At 37.2% G+C, this 20731-nt stretch overlaps 1 protein-coding gene across 1 annotated transcript; it reads left to right on the top strand.

Moving 5' to 3' along the window:
* Positions 1-5572: 5572 nt before the first annotated feature.
* LOC145773579 (beta-1,3-galactosyltransferase 5-like) lies at positions 5573-20122 on the top strand. The gene is made up of 5 exons (XM_082584808.1): positions 5573-5692; positions 9591-9766; positions 10128-10356; positions 13053-13488; positions 17331-20122. Exons 1-5 carry the CDS (start codon positions 5598-5600, stop codon positions 17511-17513), a joined length of 1119 nt encoding a protein of 372 aa, XP_082440934.1. The 5' UTR covers positions 5573-5597; the 3' UTR covers positions 17514-20122.
* The last annotated feature ends 609 nt before the right edge of the window (positions 20123-20731 follow it).

Consider the following 20731-nt stretch of genomic DNA (forward strand, 5'->3'; position numbering starts at 1 on the left):
ACAATATTTACAGAATAGCAAGCTAACATGCAGACCTATTCTCCATCAATATATTAGTATGTGATATTTTGTAATAAAAAAGTTATTTCAATTTTATTAATTTACCAAAAGAGTTCATATTACACAACCCTCTGTGTAATATGAACCCCTGTGATGTGTAATATGAACCGCTTTGAATCATTGCTGAATAGAGGTAGATTGACGACACAAAAACTGCACTAAAGCAAGCCACATTACATGTGCAGCATAACAAAATTTATTACCATAAGGTTTTCAAATAATTTACACCAATTTTAGTAAACATGCACTACTTTTTAAATGTAAGCATTAAATTCACAAAAAGATAAGCAACATTAATCGAATGACGTGCACTGCATTGAAAATGCTATTAAAATTGAAGTCTGAACCCAGTTTACAGAACCCAGAACCACCCCAGTTTACAGAACCCCAGTTTACAAAAATTCATTACACCATCATAAAGCACTTGATAATATGAACCTGGGTTCATATTACACATTCAGCTAGGGTTCATGTTACACACTTGTGGTGATTCCAGTTAAAATGCTGATAATCAACTAAATAATGCATTTTTTAAACAAAAGTTGTTGTGATTTCCATCATCAAGTTTATTTGAGGGTATATTAATAAAAAAATTACAAGTCCATTGATACAATGATAAAAAAAAACAACAATTTCTCCATCTGCAAAATAATATCACACAAGCTTTAAACCTTCATACCCCCAAAACTTCAGCAACACGCCAACTTTTAACAAGAACATTTCCGGTCGAATGACCAGCAAACTTACTTAATTCAAGCTGTTAAAAGTCAAACATTTTTATTGCCACGTTTTCTGAAAACAACAGGGGGTTCATAATACACAGCAGTTCGTATTACACGGCTTTCCCCTACATAGAGTCATGGAACAACTCCCATATGCGATTGATGCAAAGCTTTATAAGCACAGTTTTATTATTTGCCATTTCTATTATTAAAAAACAAAAACAAAAAACAGAACATAAATGCTGCAATGTTGTTTTTTATATCTGCAACACACCTGGAATTGAACCCACGCATGCCCAGATTTAGACAAAGACATCAACGACCACAGACACTGAGCAAACCGAACAGGTTACTGAAAATTTTTCAGCAAATCCTTTTTTTTACATAGGTTCAACGTTTTCCAAGACTGATAAGCAATTGATTTTGCGTTAAAAAACGAAGCAAGCGCTGTCATGCAACAAAAGAACTGTTCTGAGACAGCCAACAAATCAATTCTTGCTTTTTCATTGATTACATGTTTGCAATCTTTAAACCAATGTAAAAAAAATAATTTTCTGGCTGGGATATTGGCCTGTAAACTCTTCCTGTTTCCAACTATGCGTATTTTAGCTTTGAGCAAAAGCAAGTGAATTGGGATTGTAGCCTAATGGGTTTCCACATAAGCGACGCGGTCTGTGCATAAATCTACCAGAAACTTAAAACAACAAATTGTCTACTACTGTACTTCAAATGGAATATTCTTCATCCGGACCAAAACGTGTTCACATGAGAAGTTGTTTGAAAACGGATTTAATAATAATTTGTCACTGCACAGACCGCACGCAAAATGGGTTGCTTGTAGACTGCTGATTAATTGCTCTAGTAGGCTATGCAATACATTGAGTTTCGCTTTTAGCAGTAAGCCTGTAGCATTGCCATTTGATTAGTCAGCAGCAGCTGCTGCTGCTGATTGTTCTGGTCTTACGTGATCATAGCAGCACACATAAAGGCTGTTACGGTTCAGCCTGTAAAAATGTGTAGTGAGATGATGAGCGTTCTTTAAATAAGTTTTACTCAACAAAAACGTAGTAAGGCGCAATAAGGAGAAAGCATTACCATATTTTTTTTTACATTTTTGAGAATGTTTTGATTGGCCTCAATACTTAGGCTAAGCAAGCATGCTGAAGCTGATGAATAAACCAACATCAATAACCTACAGCGTAAATTAGTTGTTTTCAACCTGAGGGTCGAGGTTCGGGGTTAATAAAAGCCTGAAAATCACAACGAAAAACAATATAGGCCTATTCCAAAAAGCAGAGGGCTACAAAAAGGCAGCAGCGACGAAACGCGAATGTTATAGCGTGATTGATACCGAAACAGGACAATAAAAATCAGTTTAAAATATGACACGGTCGCAACACCGCATTCTCAGTAGGCTATTATTTTCAATGGGATTGAAAGTTTTCGGTGTGTACAGTAGCCTAGTGTGTTTGAAAGTACTTCTTAAAAATATGTGGCACCAACTATTTCACTGAAGCTGATTTCAATAAATCGATAAATGCATAATAGATTGCTATAATTGCAACCGGTGAAATGCCGAATTGTAGCTTATATTTTGTTCTATCCACCCAAGCTTGATAGGAAGTGGAAATAATCGAAGGAAAATTATGTAATTAAAGCAGTAATAACACCGCAAAAAGATGTCTTTGATTTCAGAAGTTTACATGAGAATAGAGAAACGATACATAACCTAGACTGGATCTTGGCATGAACCAAATTTGGTTCAATTTTACTTTAAACATATTTTTATTGACTAGTTTCATGGAGGCAGATGTGCAGTGGGTCTCCTGGAGAAGAATAACGAGGGCCTGATGTTTTGTGGCCAGATATTCGATGATGCTGAGCTTGCTGGCCGTAATGCCCTCGGTGTTCAGCTGCAGTACGGTGGGTCGTCGGTACTTTTCGACAGAGGAGCTGCCGCGCCCTGATAAGGGCGTTTCCCTATCCACCTTGCGCTGAACCCGGGCCTGTTTTGCTCGAGTGTGACAAGCTTCGCTTCGCATATTTTTCTTTCTTGAAGATATGGTACTGACGGGAGGGACCACGAGAAGGTGCTTAATAACTTAGGCTAATAAGCTGAATATGGCAATAGTAGGCTTTTACTATATAGATTAGAAACGTGGTCGCTCACAAAGTTGACAAACAAGAAAGCTAGCAGCATTCCAAAGAAACACAGAAAGCTTGCAAGATGTCTGCAGAAGGGTAAATAGCAGAAATAAAATTACAAGACCAGGAAAAGAACAAAGTTGTTACTGAAATGACAAATGTAGCTAAGGTGGCAATGCAGTGACCATGTCGCGAGAATAAAAATGGCAAGTTGGCTAAAATCATTACTCCGAGACACTCCAACAGAACTGCTTAGTGATGTATTCGAATTCCATTGTAGCGCAGAGCAGCAAAGACCTGCCTTGTTTTCGATTGCCCAGTGAGCGTAAGTGAACAATGAAACGATACTTAAAACATATAAAAGTTGTACGAATTGAGACAAAATTTAACAAACTGAATTAAGTTGCAGTATTGTTATTGCAATTGCTTCATATTTTTGGCAGTGATAGGCGATAGCACGGTTTAAATAATCCTTTCTCATTTTGTCAGTGCGTGAAAAATATGAAATATGGCTTTATACACAAGTAGACTACACTAGTGATTGATTTTAAAATATCGATTGTCTGGTAGTGCAAGCTATAAAATTGACAGTATCGATGCCAAACCTCTAAAAGAAGCAATGGAGATCAGAAAGGAAGTGTTTGAAAATCAGCAGTAAAGATCAAAAAGGAAGTGTTGGTATTAATTATTAATATCACAAGCTACTTGAGCCTTTTCACCAGGAAGTACGAGTATAATAGACTAAGGGTTGCTGTCAAGCAGTCTTTGAATTGTTAGCGTGAAATGAGTGAATTGTTGACGCTTAAGTGCAAAAAACGTGATGACAATATAATTCACACATTGACTGATCAGAAATTGAAGTCTTACGTCATAAGTAAAATGATGAGAAGAATTGACCTACGACTGGATCCGCGTTTTCGTATAGTGAACGAATGATAAATGACCATAAGAAGCAAGCAGTTATTGTGACGTTTAGACATAGGCTACTGGTCTACTGCACTCATCAGAAAATATCACTTCGTGCAAAAGATGAAGGTGAAGAATCTAATTTTATTTAATAGCCTAATTTTCTCGAAATTTTTGCCTTTTTGTCGCCATGCGATCCTGACATCAACAAGCGCATTGATCGGCTACGTCCAAACGTAAAGATGCTTAGTCCGGATCTTCAGAACGATTTGCTCGATTCTTTGAGGCAAGAAATGTTACATCGCATTGAGGAAGAAGTTCATGTTGCTCAGTATTGCTCGATTTTGGCAGATGAGATAAAGATGTTTACAAAAAATAAGTATTGGGGTGTGGTTTTGCGGTATCTTTTGGATGGAGTTCTTTGAGAACGCTCCATTGGATTTGTTGAGCTACAGAGCATGACCTTAGAACAGCTGCAAAACTTGCTGAAACTTTTCGACTTGTCATCAAAATATTGTGTTGATCAAGGCTATGACGGTGCTAATGTCAAGGCTAATGTGATATGGCAGGCAAGCATGACGACCTACAGACATAAAAAATTTAGGTTACAAATAAGCCTATGCATATTATTTTCACTACGCTTCACATCGCTTGAATCTTGTTCTTGGTAGAGCAATAAAAGTTGACCAGAAAGTTAAGCAGCTTTTTGATACTTTAGATTTTGTTCGTACGTTCTTTGTTGGTGCAAAACATCACGCTGCGTTAATAAGATCCAATTGAACCATTAGACAGGCTATCCAGATTCACAACCATCGCAACTGACCAAATCATGTGACACTACTAGATGACTTGATCGTCATCTCATTTTCAGCAAGTTTAAAAGTCAAACATATGCTTTGTAGATGCTTTTGCGCTTTTCCAAGCTGACGAAAGCAGAGCAACCGCGCTGTCTCGCAGGCATACAGCACCGGATTTCTGCAGCATTGCAATCCAGTACAGCCTACTGAATGCGTCTGTTGGGCACAACATAATTCCTACAAAAAAGAACACGTTAACCTTACTTCGACTATGAAATGGAGGTCAAATGTTAGCAGAAGTACGTTGCACATATGGGCTACTAACAATCATTGTCAGTTGATAAAATTGGCAAAAGCTTGTCTCCCCTCTAGGAACAGCTTTACCGATGAAGATCTGCTAAAATATTTTGCTTAGGGTTTTTGGTCTGCATTTGTTCGTGGGTGTTTGTATTCTGAAAGCTTTGGTGTAGTCAGTGACAAATATAGCAGTATACTGAATACTGATATAAATGTGGTAGGCCTAAGTTGAAGCACCTTCTGAGTTGTCGCATGTTGACAAATCGGACTGAATCTCATTTCGGTTTTTCTGTACATTACTGCGAAATAATAGTTGTCACTTGTCACAACATGACAGGGGTAAGCTACAGAAAAAGTTGGATGCGAAAGATCACGAACCGCAGGATTTGCTCAATCACGGTTGCAACATTTGTATGAGTCATTTCGCTCATTTAAATTGGTTAATCGGACAACACAGGTACATCAAGGAACTGTAGTACAGTAAATTTGATAAGCAAACTTTCTTTGCCAGAAACAGAATAGCACCGCATCGATATCTTTCCCTAAAAATTTTTGCTTTTTTTGTCATAAAAAGTTATAATGTCATAATTTGCTTAATAGAAATGGTATTTCCATTATGTTCATCAATTCATTACTTTTTCCTACAGGAACATTTTGAAACTTGAATGTCATGGCTCGTTTAACCTATAAAAAACGAGGATTTTTATTACTGATGATCAATATTGCATTATTGGGACTTTTCGTATGGAAACTTCACCCAGACAGGTACATAATTCAAAGCAGCAAGAAGGGTCGTAAATGCATTTGTCTGTGCCTATCTGACGAGGATACCCTGCCCATGGTAATCTTACAATATCATAGGACTTCCACGTGAGATTGACCACAAGTGGTTGAAAAACCATTTACAAAATTGTTATTATTCAGTAACCACCAATTCAACAAACCAAAAGCAACGTGTGTTTAAAGTGCTGTATATTTTTCTGCACATACACTCATACAGTACTGTAGTTAAGACTTTGTTTTCGCAGAACTATTAAAGAAAGCGTGTGGCTTGCTTCTTTTGGGCTTCCGGTATCATTTGTTGCTCCCTGATAGGCATACTCAATTTTTAATAAAGTCAAAAATGAATACAATAAAATATCAAAGGAGGTGGAAACCGCTTTGCATTTTTTATTCAATCTTCTATTTATTTTCCATATGGAAATCGATTTATCTGTAACAAAAGCTCGGCCACCCTGGAATGGAATGCAATATTGAAATTGTGTGAAAGTTATTTCATAGCCTGCAGCCATTGCTCGTCATGTTCCAAATTGCAGAGCGATATGCTACAAAGCCTATTCGGAATAATATTGCCAAATATTCTCTTGTTAATTAAATCATTCATCGGCTTGATTGACTTTTATTTTTCCTTCCTGTCATTGTATGTATAGCACAGCAGTCTACAGCTTGTGGTTTCAAGCGTTGTTGTTACAATGCTTTCTAAGTTATTATTTTCAAGTGGCCATCTATTTGACGACTGTCCGAAACAGCCTACATCACAAATGAACAAAGCCAGTCAGTTGGCAGGTGAACAATTTTCCCACAACTTTTTAAAAAGCGTACAATCTCCAAAACGTCAAGTGCTGCATAACAGGTTGCGACCAAGTCTTTTCTGCTTTTATAATTTTGTAATTTTTCTTATTCATTAATAAATTAATTATCTGGCAGATAGCATACACGACTTTATACCGCGGTCTTGAATGACGCGAGATTTTATTATTTCTTACTAAAATTAATTGGTCTTTTGATTACGGTAGTAATTTCATTGGGATGGTAGCAATTTCAATCTTCATTTTTTATAGGCTACAAACAAAAACATAAAAATTGTTTTTTTGCACTTATCAAAATAAACAAACTGAACAAGTAATACAAGAATGATTACGAGTAAAATATACGGCGGGAAACAGATCACATGCGGTGTAAAGTACAGGCATGACTGAAAAGTAAAGGCATGTGACAAACAATTAGAACACACACAAAAGTAACGATGAGCCACAGGCGAATAACTTCCTTTTGAGAGACGGACTATTGCGTTTGATTCAAAAGCTTCCATGGTTTCTTTAGGTTTTGACGTAGCTATAGTGGGACTACTCGCTTTAATTTTAGCTTAAAAAATTTGAATTTTTGATAAGATCTAATTTTGGTGAGTTCCTTATTGCTTTTATGTTAAAAAGTTTTTCACAAAGTTTTGTTTTATTTTGACAGAAAAATCTTTGTCTTCTGTAAAGTTGTCAAGCGCAAATTGATCACGCTTGCAGAAGTGCTTGATCAAGAAAAGATATATGCAGTATAGTTTTAATAACGAAACGCTGTTTGACAGCGAGTCCAAACCTGACCGGTCTTCAAAAACAAAATAGGCATGTGTAAATGACCTTCTCTATTGTTTCTGAAGCAGCCAGGAACGAGATTAACTGTGGGGAGCCAGACTTAGCCTACACTTCGAGTATGCCAATCGTTTCTGTTCTGATTAATTATTTAGAGTGTTCAGACGTGTTCATTAAGATTAAAAAGCAACAAATGAATTAGTGGCAGCTTCATTTGTGTTTTGCAAAGTGCAAAAATTTGAAACTGCTCCCGTGGCAAATGAAATTCCTGCCGTATTAAAAACACAAAATGAAAAGCAATTAGTTTTAGGGATTTAGTGAGAAATAACCAAGTGTCATCTATATATTGTTTGTATAAAAAATGAAAATTGAAATGGCTACCGTGACAAATGAAATTACTACTGAATTCATTTAGTTTTAGAACGAAATAATCAAATCTTGCGTCATTCGTATTTGCGTCATTCGGAGCGCGGCATAAAGTCGTAGACCGATCTCAATCGTGTCGCTCTGACTGATCTACATACAACAGCAACTGGACAATAGACCGTAATGGTTATTCTAGGGTTAAAACTTCTGCTATTGACTTCAAGATGCCATAATGTACTTTATACTTTGGTAGGCCTAGTAGCCCAAAAATATTCATAAAAATATTTTTCTCAAGTTTAAAGTGACACCAAATGAGTTACGATTTATCTATTGAGTAGTGAAAATAGACTACTTTTGTGTTGAGCGTATGTCGTGGATTTGGGCGAAACAATGATAGAGATTTAGAAACAGTTTTTGTTCAGCCACTGCTACGTGTCAAAATTATACCGTGTCTTAATCAGCACGCCCTTAACAAGGCTGAAGAAAGCCAAAATAGTAGTTTGTCACTGCCTTTTCAGTTTTCACTGCAATTGGCTGCAAATGCACAAACACTCATGGGTGTTTATCGCTGTCAATTCTTGCTACAATCTGCTGCCAAGAAACAGATGTTGTTTCAAATTTTGCTTCCACTCTCTCGTACAGTATATATTGTAGGCTACAGTCTGCTATTAATTCGATTGCTAACCATACACTATTTGCCATCAGTCCTGCCAATCTTGCAGAAATTAAAGTGTAGCCCACGTGCAGAGATGGGCAAGATCACCTGTTTTGGTGATCTTGAAGATCACGTTCAAGATCATTTTTTTTAATTTGAAAAAATGAAGTTTTTGATGTTGCAAAAAAACCCGAGTTTCACTATAAGCAACCTGGTTAAAGATAGTTGGGATTGCTAACTGTTGCTTTTAACTACTCAATCGCTGGCCTAAGAATTCCAATAAGTTAGTGATTGTTGCTATTAGGCCTATCAATTGTTTTCGTAGTTTGCGTAGAATCGCAATACCAAGGCTGAGGGTAATTATAGTAGCCCACTGAAAAAGTCACAAAGTTTGCAATTAGTTATGATTTTTATTTAAATAAAAAAGAAACATCTTTTAAGTGCATCATTTTTTACCACAGTTTGTTTGGTTCATATGGGAAACTTTTATTCCTGTTACTAAGTATTTTCAGCTTTCACTGGATTATGTTAATGTTTATTGCTCTCTTTACCCATCTGACAACCTGATACTGTTGTCTGCTATCAAAAACTTTCAGAGATCTGTGGCCATATAAACCGCTCCAAACAAAAACCACAAAAACTATACAAAAAAGAGATGTTTTCACATTTAATATATTTGTTTATACTCAGACTGTTAAATTAATAGTCTGGTTGATTTGCTGCAATAAACTACTTTGCATGACCAAAGTTTTTTTTTTAGTACTACCATTCTACATTTTCCAATCATTTAAAATTGGATAAAAAAAGCAAAGATTTTTTAAAATTTACAAAACAGAATTGTGAACAAAATTGAACCCTTTTTTATTATACGTCAAAGTAAAGTATATACGGAAGTCGACTTATTTATAGTGACCACTATGGAAAAGTTTGAAATAGCAACACTGACCAAATTATTGAAACTTCAAATCGACTTTTCTTGGACACATATCATATCAACAGTGGCGTAATGTTAGTAATTCGCCACTAACTACTTTGTGCAGTACGAGTTCTAAAAGCATGCCCCTATCTTGTTAATGAACTTTAGTTTTAAAGTGATCTTGATCTTATTGTTTTTCAAGATCAAGATCACACAAAAAGCGTGATCTTCGATCAAGATCATCAAAATAAAAGTGATCTGCAAGATCAAGATCATGCCCATTTCTTCCCACATACAACAAATTTTCTTTCCACTATTGAAGCACTTGTAGTCGTATCTGTTATTATTATTATTGGGTTTTAGAATACAGATAACTCACTTGAACTCAACCGTGATCCATCGTCCTTTGAGCTTGACTCAATATGGAGTTTACATTCGTGACACCGACAGTTTGAGGCCTCTCTTCGTTTTCAAACAAAAACCATGGCAAGTTGAGAAAGCAATTTTTGAAAATATCAACGCTTGCCAACTTAGTAAAGGTAAATTGCTTTTTCTAAACATATGGGAAACCATAGTCTAGTAGTTTGGAATATTGTGCTTTTTGGCGCCCGTTCTAAAATATCTATTTTGAAGAATGAGATATCCTTTATTGAAACATATCATCTACTATAATCTTCAATACTTTTGAGTAATTAACTTTTTAACCTTGTTATTCGGTTAAGGGAGTATGTAAGTTCGAACTAAGTAACTTGTAGTAGAGTAGGCTATCTTGTCTATGGTATTATGGCAGCTCTGCGCTTGAGTCTTTGCTGCAATAGCAAATATGCAAACACTTTTAAGTTCATGTTTTTACTGCAGTCTATATGTAAGTTCACACAATATTTTGTATTTTTTGTAAAGGGGATGAACGGTGGACTATGGTATTCGTCGTCAAATCGGCAATATCGAATATAGAGCGACGGAAAGCCATTCGTTTGACATGGGGAGCTGTAGAAAAGTTTGATGATGCGTTATTTGAAGTTGTTTTTGTGTTGGGTAAAACCAAAAATGACAAAGAGCAAGAAGAAATTGAAAAAGAAAATTATAAACACGGCGACATTTTGCAATATAATGAAGAAGACACTCCACAGTAAGTTTGAAATATAGGTAACAGCACGTTACATTGTTTGCTACAGTGCCAAGTTTTTCAGCATGCAAATTTGGTGTTCATCGTCTTATTCAAATGCAGCTTAACCCTTAACATACCAAGCGGGGTCTCGTAGGGACCCCAGAGGTGAATTTTTTTATCTCCCGGCTTACCTATAGCAACAATTTTTCTCCTAATCATTGTATGTGTCATAAATTTAAGCAAGTTCAGTATAGCGCAACAAAAATTAAAAAATTATTTGAAACATATGCAAAAAACAGCATAACGTTACCTGGGGTCCTGATGGGACCCCCCTTGGTATATTAGGTTACAAATGCTGAATGTTATCCAGTTAACTTCACGCGAAAAATGTCCTTACATTTTGCCAGAGTTTTAGAATTTGATGACAAATCAATACGTGGTCAAAGAAAAGAAAATGCTAAACTTGCATCGTTGAGCGAAATTTGAGATTTATTTGTAGAAAACTGCAAAAAAAGGCTACAAGCCATTTGAAAAAGTAACGCTGGATGAACAATTAGTCTCTTTCCGAGGGAAATGTTCAAGAGACAGTACATGAAATCAAAACCAGCAAGGTATGGAATTAAAATGTGGGCAGCTGAAGACGTGAAAACCACTTAGCCTACCTGTATAATCTTCAAGTCTATACTGGAAAACTTCTTGGCGGTGCACCAGAGAAAAATCAAGAACGTCTGGTTGTGTGACATGATGAAATCACTGTTTGCAACTAGAAGAAGTGTTACCACAGATATTTTTTTTATATCAGTGCCAACTGCAGAATTTTTGCTCCAGAAAAATATCACCAAGACAGGAACACTGAGCAAAAAAGTCAGATATGCTTGCAAGTATGGAAGTTGCGAAGAGACGATATGTTTTATTGTCAAACTTTATCTTTTCGGATAAACTCTCAGTTGTAAGCTATGTGCCTAAAAAAACAAGACGGTTCGTTTACTATCTTCTCAGTATATTGATGATTCACTGTCTAATGAAGATCACAAGAAGCCCAATATGATACTTGAATATAACCGCACAAAAGGAGGGGTGGATGATGCAAACAAGTTGGTGAGTGAATATTCTTGTGCCAGACGAATGTCAAGATGGCCTTTCCGACTTTTTATGAACGTGCTTGACATTGGAGCCCTGAATTCCTAAATCACTTGGGTGTTCAAAAACAGAGACTGGAACAGTACAAAATCTAATCGAGGATATTATTTCTTGATGGAGTTAGGCAAAGAATTGACGAAACCCAATGTCTTGCGCAGAGCATGTAATCCTTACTGGTTTTCAGCTTCACATCGTTAGAGCTATTGAAGGTATGGGAGTTTTTGTAGCTCGACAAATTAAAGCTTCAAATATATCCTCAACGTCAAGGCAGCTAGTGAAACGGAAGAGAGGAAGATGTTTTCAATGTCCTCGAAACAACGATAGAAAAGTTAACACTATATGCTCCAAATGCAAACGTTTCGTTTGCGAACACCACCGAGTCACCAACACAAGTGTGACAAGTGCAAAAGAATGTGTAGATGACAGTGAATGAACCGTGTGTTTATGAATATGATCCTTTGTCTAAGTAATTTGTAGAAACACATACATTATACTGTATGTGATGCTAAGACTAAAATTTTAGTTTTTATAACATTTGGGGTAAAAACAGGGATTTGTTACATTGTCATAAAAATGGCATCTGCTTTACTTGCAATTTCAGCAATCTTCCTTTGTTACATTAGCTGTATAAACTGTAATCTAAGTAAGGATGAAGAAAGTAGACTACAAGTTGGCTCTTGTGCTTTAGTGTGCCGGTATACTGATTGTATGTATTGTGAGAGAACGCAAAACTGGCTCAGCCAATTTGCCGTTTGTCATTTCCAAGGAAGAATGGCCTCCTTCATCCCCAAACCTGAACCCCCTAGACTTTGGCATCTGGTCTTACCTGGTGAGCAGGGTTTCGACTAAACACCACCAAAGTTTGGAAGCGTTGAAGGATAATCTGAAAAAAGAATGAGCCAAAATACCTCAAAGAGTCATTCGTGACTCTTGCAGATCCTTTTTGAAGCGTCTCCGACTTATTATCGACGCAAATGGCCGACACAATGAGTAAAACTTGTTTTTCTTAAATATTTATTTATTTGACAATAATAGTATATGTTTATTACTCAATTTTTATCTACCATTTGTTGAATACGTTTGTTTGAAGTTGCAACGCTAATTATTGATGACTCTGTATAATACTGTATACTTTAAGCAATAAAAACAATAGGGTCCTTGGAGGACCCCACCTTGGTAAACGACGTTGGTGAGCTAGGCTTGGTATGTTAAAGGTTAATAGGATTCAGATAGTAATAATTATATTTGATTTAATTTGCTCTGCTTTGCCTTTTTGCTTAGCATTGAGCACTTTTTGTAGTATTAATAGTTTTCATTGTTTTACATATAGGCCTACACTTACGTACGTAGATCAGTTTTGTAATTTCAATTTATGTAGAACATCAGTCACTTGGTTTCTTGATAAGGGCGGACATGCGTATGGCCGAAAACGTTTGTAATTTTTAGTTTGTTTTGATGTTATTATATTATTTTAACTACCGTGTGAGTGTTAGGTTTTACTTTTCAATAGCAAACGAGACATTAATATGCTTGCACAACTACTGTTAACTTATCCTTCCTTGCCAAAATTGTTTCAGATTTTTACCTGAAAAAGTCCTGGCTGGAATGCAATGGGCGTCGCAGCTTCCCAAACATTGGTTTTATGCTTCTATGGACGATGACATAGCGATTAACTTTGCAAACCTGGTCGACTACTTTGAAACTTTAGTGACAAACTACACCTTATCAGACAACTCGATTAACTTTGGTGACATGCCCATTGTGTGCATTTATAACTACCAAGAAAAGGACCCTCCAAATCGCGATCCTCACTCAAAGTGGTATATGCCTATTGCTAATTATTCAAAGAAGTTTTGGCCGATCTACTGTCGAGGTGGCATGTATGCAACAACTCAAGGCATGGTCAACAAGCTCTATCAAGTTTCTCGCAAAACTTCGCGGTTGTACCTTGATGACGTGTGGATTACTGGCTTGATGAGACTGAAGCTACGAAGAGGAAACACCAACATTGTGGTAACGTATAACTCATTTATTTACACAATTTATGTTTACGACTAACGACTTTTTACTTGACATACTTCCAGGCAGTAGCTGATCAAGAAAGCAATTTTGGGAGGCATTAGTTTCATCAAAGCAAAAATTTTATTGTTTACTTAAGGATCTGGGATTTTACCCTTAGAAAAATATGAGAAAATATACTTGTTTTGCTCCCTTTTTACGTGTTGTGTGCCGCAATATAATATATTGCTTTTATGTTCGTTTAAGACACATTATGTTTGAAAAAATTTAACTAGTAAAAAAACTAGATTTCTAAAAGAAGTTATGAGTACAAGGTTCGGTTTTAAATTGAAGTTACGTTTCAAATTCCTTTTGTTTTAGGACTCAAAAGATTTCAATAATTTTTTGATGGTTTTCCTATATAATCTGGTATGGTGTTGCATGAGCTTTCTGTGAAACTTCAAAAATTCTTACAAGGCATGTTTCGTCTCATACATCAATCAGCACTTGAATAGTATAGTTTTTTTGTTGTTTTTTTGTTAACTAGTTCAGCAATGAGCAATTGGGAAATCTATTCAGAATATTGCATTATATTATTATTTTTTGAGGAACACAAAATTGTTACCACCTGACCAAATGCCCCCTGGACCCGTTATTACTGCTTCCGGCGTTGCAAAAAAGCTATCAAACGACACCCGTTTCAAAGTTACAAACAAATTATTCAAGCAATAGATGTGAAGACAGTTGTGGTAGCCTACTATTTAAGAGTTTTTCAAAAGTTAAATTTGATAAGACCTTCAAATTGCTTTAAAATTTTGTTAGGCTCCAGATTGTATGTGGTTTCATTCCAGAGCGGCCTGAATTGCAAAGCGCGTTTCATTTGGCATGAAGCTATTCCCGTTAAGAAATTTCGAACCCGAGTTTAATGTCGATTACTTCGATTTAACATAGGCTAAATGTTATTTTTTTCTTTAGTTTGAGATTCAACTGAACATATCACTTCACGTCTAGGCTTGCATGTCTTGCAGTTCTCACCAAAACAAAAACAAAAATAATTCGAAATAATAAATAGCCTACAATAAAAAAATACACGCCCAACTAAAACTTGTTCGCTCTTCAGCGCTTGACTCTATGCACAAAAAAAACGCAAAAATTAAGAAGCACTGGTTTGACTCTCGAGGTATGCGCTTTAGCAATGCATTCCAAGGCCTGCTCTCCATTCAGTGACATGCAGTGGATGGAATAATTTACAGGCAACACTTCAACAACAAGCGGAAACTTCATTTTGTCAATCTCGATGACCGGGCCTACGTCAGTAGGTCTATGCTTCTACAAGTGTACGAAACTGCCAGCACACTGCTCTTAAGCTTTTTCAGTCCAAGGATAAAGATTCCAAACGGATGCAATTTACTTTCCACTTGCTGCCTTTTAACTGAGTGAGACAGCACGTCAATTTTCTCTTCATCGGGTGCTAAACGTGATGCTTGGTTCGGTTGGGTAGCCCATTCATTAAAAAACCACAGGTTGAAAATTTGGAAACTTTAAAGCATGAATCATTTAAATCACACCAGTTTAAATGAAAAAGTTGTCCATACCACATCCTTTCCACTTAGGACGCTACGTAAATGTAACAACCAAAAAAAATAAATACGGTGAAATACGACATTGGAAACATTCGTTAATAAGAATTACCCTAAAGGTAAAGGGTCATGTGATCACCATCTCGCCCCCCCCCCCTCCTCCGAAATTTACTAGTGGGTCTCTACATTTCAGTAAAAATGACAAAATGTTTTTCAAGCCATATGCTAGGTTGTGAATTCGAATCAAAAACAATTCAGACTGACTCCACAATCTGTTGGAACTCCATCTTCGACTACATAGCAATGCAAAGTGCTATGGAGTTTAGGGAACGTTCAAATATTACGTAACGCTTTTTTTCCGAATTTTTGACCCCCCCCTCCCCCATGTAACGCTAACGTAACGCTTTTTTCAATTCCCCCCTCCCCCATGTAACGCTTTTTCACTACGAATTCAGCACAAAAAACTTCCATTCCGTACTCGAAAGCGTTACGTAACGTTTTGCTTGAACCCCCTCCCCCCCGATGTGACGCTAACGTAACGCTTTGCATAAACCCCCCTCCCCCTCGAAGGCGTTACGTAATATTTGAACGTTTCCTTACCTAAATAACTAAAAGATTTTCGTCATCAACGTCATTTTCAGCCTTGTGGTATTTTTGACAATCTAGATCAGCGTTTCTCAAAGTGGGCTAAATCGCCCCCCCTGGGAGCGATTTTGAACGCCAGGAGGGCGAAAAAATCAAAGGGGGTAATCGGGGGGCGAAAGCACTCAAAGGGGGCGAATTTATCAAACCACCAATAACAGTCCAACGCGCTAACAAATGTCCAACGCGCAAACCATTTACTGCAAATAAATGATTCCACCTTGACCGACAATGTATCGCTGCTGCTTGGATATGTGCGTTTTGTTCATAATATTAATATGAGAACAAGAAGAAATGAATTTTGCGCTCAGTCTTCTTACAGATATTCGGGCATCAAGCATCTTTAATGCAGTGAAAAACTTCTACGAAGAGAAGGGAATTCCACTGAAGAATATTTTACAATGCGCAACTGATGGTGCTCCGGCAATGGTTGGAAAGCATCGAGGGTTCATTGCACTGATGAAAAGAGCAATTCCTGGACTTATTGTAATGCATTGTGTAATTCACTGTGAGCATTTGGTTGCCCGTAATCTCAGTCCTGAACTGCATGAATCACTGATTATTGGGATAAAATACGTCAACAAGATAAATGCGCAGGTCAAAATGTCTCAGTTTCCCAATTTGATGGAGATAATTACTCAGTTTCCCAATTTGAGCGAGAATGTTATTACAGAAGAACAACGGCAAAAATACTGCTCACATTTAGACATGCTTCATAAAGACATGAAACTTCGCTTTCCAGATGTCGTGGACCTCCATGTTCCAAACTGGGTGGTCCAACCATTTTCTACCGAACCTACAGACATACTGTAGAAGTGGAACTTCAAGAGCAGTTCATTGATGTGCAAACAGATGATGAGTCAAGAGTGAAATTCAGAAATGATCGATAGATACTTGTTTGTTTGTTTATCTTTATCCTGCATTGCGGGAAAGCGGACTTGAGCGCTATGCATCGGTGTACGCCTTCCGACATACACCTGACCCACGCTGCAGCCGACTGCAATGTCTGTTTCCGGTTGTCTACTCTACTTATGACTTAAATTTGGTACTACCCATTACTCGGAGGCAATTATCGTAAAGTTTCTTGCCCAGAGAAACAACAGCAAGTGCCGGTGGCTGGAGTCGAACATGCAGGCTCTCGACTGCGAGCCCAACGCGCTAACCACTCGGCCACGGCTGCCGATTTGTTTTGTGCCAGGTTGCTGGCAAATTTGAGCTTCTCTGGAAAGAAGCTAGAAAAATGTGAATTTTGTCGTTTCCTCCTTTATATATGGTTGAAAAGGGGTTTTCGGCTGTGGCATTGATGCTTTCAAAGCAACGACATGCCAACAATCCAAGACTCAATTTTTGAATAGAAGTTATCAACAATATGTGCTTGATAAAGTAGCCTACAGCCTCGACCCTTGGTGAAAAACAAAGGTTCAAACGAAGAAGTAAAATACCATCACCGTATTCAATATCGACATAATAAATAAGCTAAGCCAGCGTACTTTTAAATTTTCTTCACCTTGTTTTACGATAAGAAGTGTTTGAAACAGGTTGTTTTGGATATCGCTTGATCGCTCTGGTCATAGAACACATGCATATTGCATAGCCTAAAAATCCAATAGGCCTAACATATTTCTTTATTTACAGGCAGCACCATTCTCAGAAAAAACGGATCAAGAAATGCATAAAGATCTTGATTTCACAAAGCTTCTTGTCAAGCATTTTTGGGGAAACATTAAAGAGAAACACATAAACGTTACCACAAGCCTGGTAGAAGCTTGGACTCAACATAAGAAACTATTTTTAAACAGAATTAAATGTCAGCGTTGAAGAGATTTCCTTTCCGGTGTTATATGAAAATGGGATCCGCCGATCGAAAAAAGGAACTAAGTTGGTCTATTCCGATTAAATAAAATATCCTTGCGGAAGAAATGAAACAAGTTTTATTTTACTTTTTGAACGATCCTATTTTTGCAGTTGAAAGTATGTGGCTAGTTTTGGAGGAGAGAGAAATAACTTTATTTGCCAATCAGAATCTATAATACTGTAGTACGATACATAATAAGCGTACATCACAGTAACAAACAGTTCATGGACAAAGAGGAACGCATAAGTACGCTCAGCGTTAACAAATTCAATCTGATTAACCAGGAGCAGTAAAAGACCATTTGGTCGTCTAGTCAGCTGCTTCCAAGGAGGATGAATTTCTCTGTAAATTCATTCACAACAAACTCACTTTGTCATTTATAACAAAAAACTTTGAAAGAGCCAATTTTTTGGCAATCTTTCCGTCTAATCGCGTGTGGTAGGAAATATCTAATTGCAAATGTTCATCTTTGCGTTTAAATATTTTTTTATTAGCCTAGCCTATAGGCTATGCGGTACTAGATTGAAGTTTTTTGTTTCAAAGTCAAAGTCAAGCATATATTTTCAATTAAATACTGTTTCATAAACTTCACTTGCATAGTGTTTCATCACACCTAGTGCTTCATACATAGCCATGAAGTTGCGTCACCCGTTTCTGGTAGCCTACTTTAAAGTAGGGATTGTAGATCATAGGGATGCGAAACTTCATCCACTTTTGGCTTATCCGTAACACTAGAAGGGTTACGTTTTTTTGTAATTTACAACATATTTTACTTTTTATGGGTTATATAAGAAGAGTGAAGTTGGTTTTAAAGTAATTTAAGGTTTTTAGTTGAAAGCAAGCCAGCAGTAAAGCGTAAAAAAAATGTTAAATTGGCAATTGACCCTTCTAATGTTGAAGGAACAACGGAGTTGCGCGTCCCGTAATGTACCGTCCCTATTTAAAGTCACTGGTCGTACATTGTGTGAATGGCCACAGGATGGTACTAGTAGCCTATGTTTGACAGTTGACCATCGCATATGTTTTTTCATAAAATTTACAAGTATCTGGATATTTTCAGATGTTGAAAATAAGTTAAAAGGGTATTTCAAATCTTATGAATTAACCTTGCAAGCTTATTAATTTCTGCTGAGCATGTTGGTATTTAAGTTATATGTTTGAAACATTACTTTTCATATTGGAGCACATTGAATTGGGGTAAACTACATTTTTCATAAAATTTATAAACATCTGGATATTTTCTGTTCAAATTTTTCGAATCAGGCTACACATTTATTTCTAAACTCTTAGCTCAGTTGGTTAGCGCATAACTTCGTGAACGAAGAAGCTTCAAAATGAAGCGGCGCTGGTTCGACTTTCGGGGTGTGCGCTTGAGCAACGCATTTTAAAGACTCCTCTCCGTTCAAAGGCACCTAATGGATGGAATAATTTCCTGGCAACAATCGGAAACTTCACTCTGTCAATCTCTGTAGCCGGCCCTGCGCTAAAAGCCTTTGTACAAATATGTGAAACTACCAGGAATAACCTATCAAGGCTTTGTCAGTCCGAGGATGAAGATTCAAAACCAAACCAACTTAAATCATGCTCCATTTCAGTGGACTTTTTAAACTTTATATGCACTAAATTCAACATAAAAATATAATTTTGAATATTTGAGCAAAAAATCAGAAATTAGCCTAGTTACAAAACTTGCCCGAATTTTAGACTAATTGGTTAGTTTAGGGGTGCGGTTGCACTTTATTTGACATTTGTATAATAATTATGTGGAAAAATCAAAAATAAGTTCAATCTTAATCAACTTTTTGAAACATGCTGAAAGTTCTTGCCCAAATTTTCGACTAGCCTAATTGAAAGGTTTGAGGGTACGGTTGCACCTCCTGCACCCGTAGCTCCTACGCCTGTGATATTCCAAAAGCTTAGTAGGCGACTTGAATGTAATTTAATCATCATCCGTTCAGTCGTTTACGACTCTCGGTCACTCTATACGTCATCTTTCTCCACATCTCTCGATCCCACGCAGCCTCCTTCAATTCATGCACTCCCATGCCACTGTCATTTACAATCGTGTAATGTAATTACTGTCATGTAACTTAATAGACGTCTTGATTATGTCAAAATACAGCTAAACACGGTATGAAGCTTGGTATTTCAACATACTAACATGGTACGGTAGGCTACTGTAGTTAAGCGAAAGCCAGCGGTATGTAGTTTTTACCAATAAAGCTATTTCCACAACAAAAGGTTCTTGAGAGATGTACTTTCCGCAGCAGGAGGATGCGATTACACAATAACGTCGCGTGTAAAAGCAGCTTGGAAAGCATCGAGAACTGTCGCCGGTCTTATGATTACGCCACCTGCCTTACAAGACGCGTGGTAGAAAGTACAGCACTTGTGAGTGGACTACCATGCTCTATGCCACTGAGGCCTGGGCTTTAACTAGACAAAATACTCATCTTCTAGAGCGCAATGATAGAGCTATGATTCGACAAAATACGTATGTCAAGACCAAGGACCTTACCACAGTGCGATCAACCCTGTTGCTGCATCGACTGGGTCTTGCTGACATAAATACATCGATCATACTTTGAGAGAAGGCTCCGCTAGTATGGACATGTAGATGCTGATGGTGCTGTGAAGTTGACTGGCAATTTACAAATTTCAGGAGGACGTGGTATGGGGTTGGTCGGCCAAAATTAATTTAGGAAGCGACAACACTAAAAGATCGTAAGTTGGAAAATGGAATTTGTAGGGACCCGACCCTTGTGAGAAGTGGAGAGCCAATGTGCATTGTGCAATCTGCCATGCGTGCAGTTAGCCAGTGATCTGGAGTGGGGCATACGAGTGTAGAAATGTCCGCAAAGCCTGCACGTTAAACCGCAAAAGCCGATGATGATGATGTTCATCATTCAGGGCCTGAACATTATCAGGAATGTTTAGTTTTTCTATAGTTACACTTATTACATTAGCAACAGTTAAACTTCGCCTCAACCGCGTTTCAGTAATATTGAAGGAAAATTTGTTTCTACCATAAACTACGGTGGCTCGCTGTCGGTTAATTGAAAGAAAAACTTAAAAATTCACATTTCTCTCAAAGCTAAACAAATGGAGATGCAGACTACTTATTGCCGGTTATGTGCCTCTACGCGAATCAGAAGCAAAATTTTGCTTTGAAATGCATTCG

The sequence above is a fragment of the Aplidium turbinatum genome, chromosome 1 (assembly GCF_918807975.1).
Source record: "Aplidium turbinatum chromosome 1, kaAplTurb1.1, whole genome shotgun sequence".
NCBI classification, from domain to species: Eukaryota; Metazoa; Chordata; class Ascidiacea; order Aplousobranchia; family Polyclinidae; genus Aplidium; species Aplidium turbinatum.

Bases quoted from the DNA above. Each gene is read 5' to 3' on its own strand.
- LOC145773579 (XM_082584808.1), top strand. From the start codon at position 5,598: ATGGCTCGTTTAACCTATAAAAAACGAGGATTTTTATTACTGATGATC. The intron at 5,693-9,590 runs GTACATAATTCA...ATTGGGTTTTAG, and splicing joins TGGAAACTTCACCCAGACAG to AATACAGATAACTCACTTGA. The intron at 13,489-17,330 runs GTAACGTATAAC...CTTTATTTACAG, and splicing joins GAGGAAACACCAACATTGTG to GCAGCACCATTCTCAGAAAA.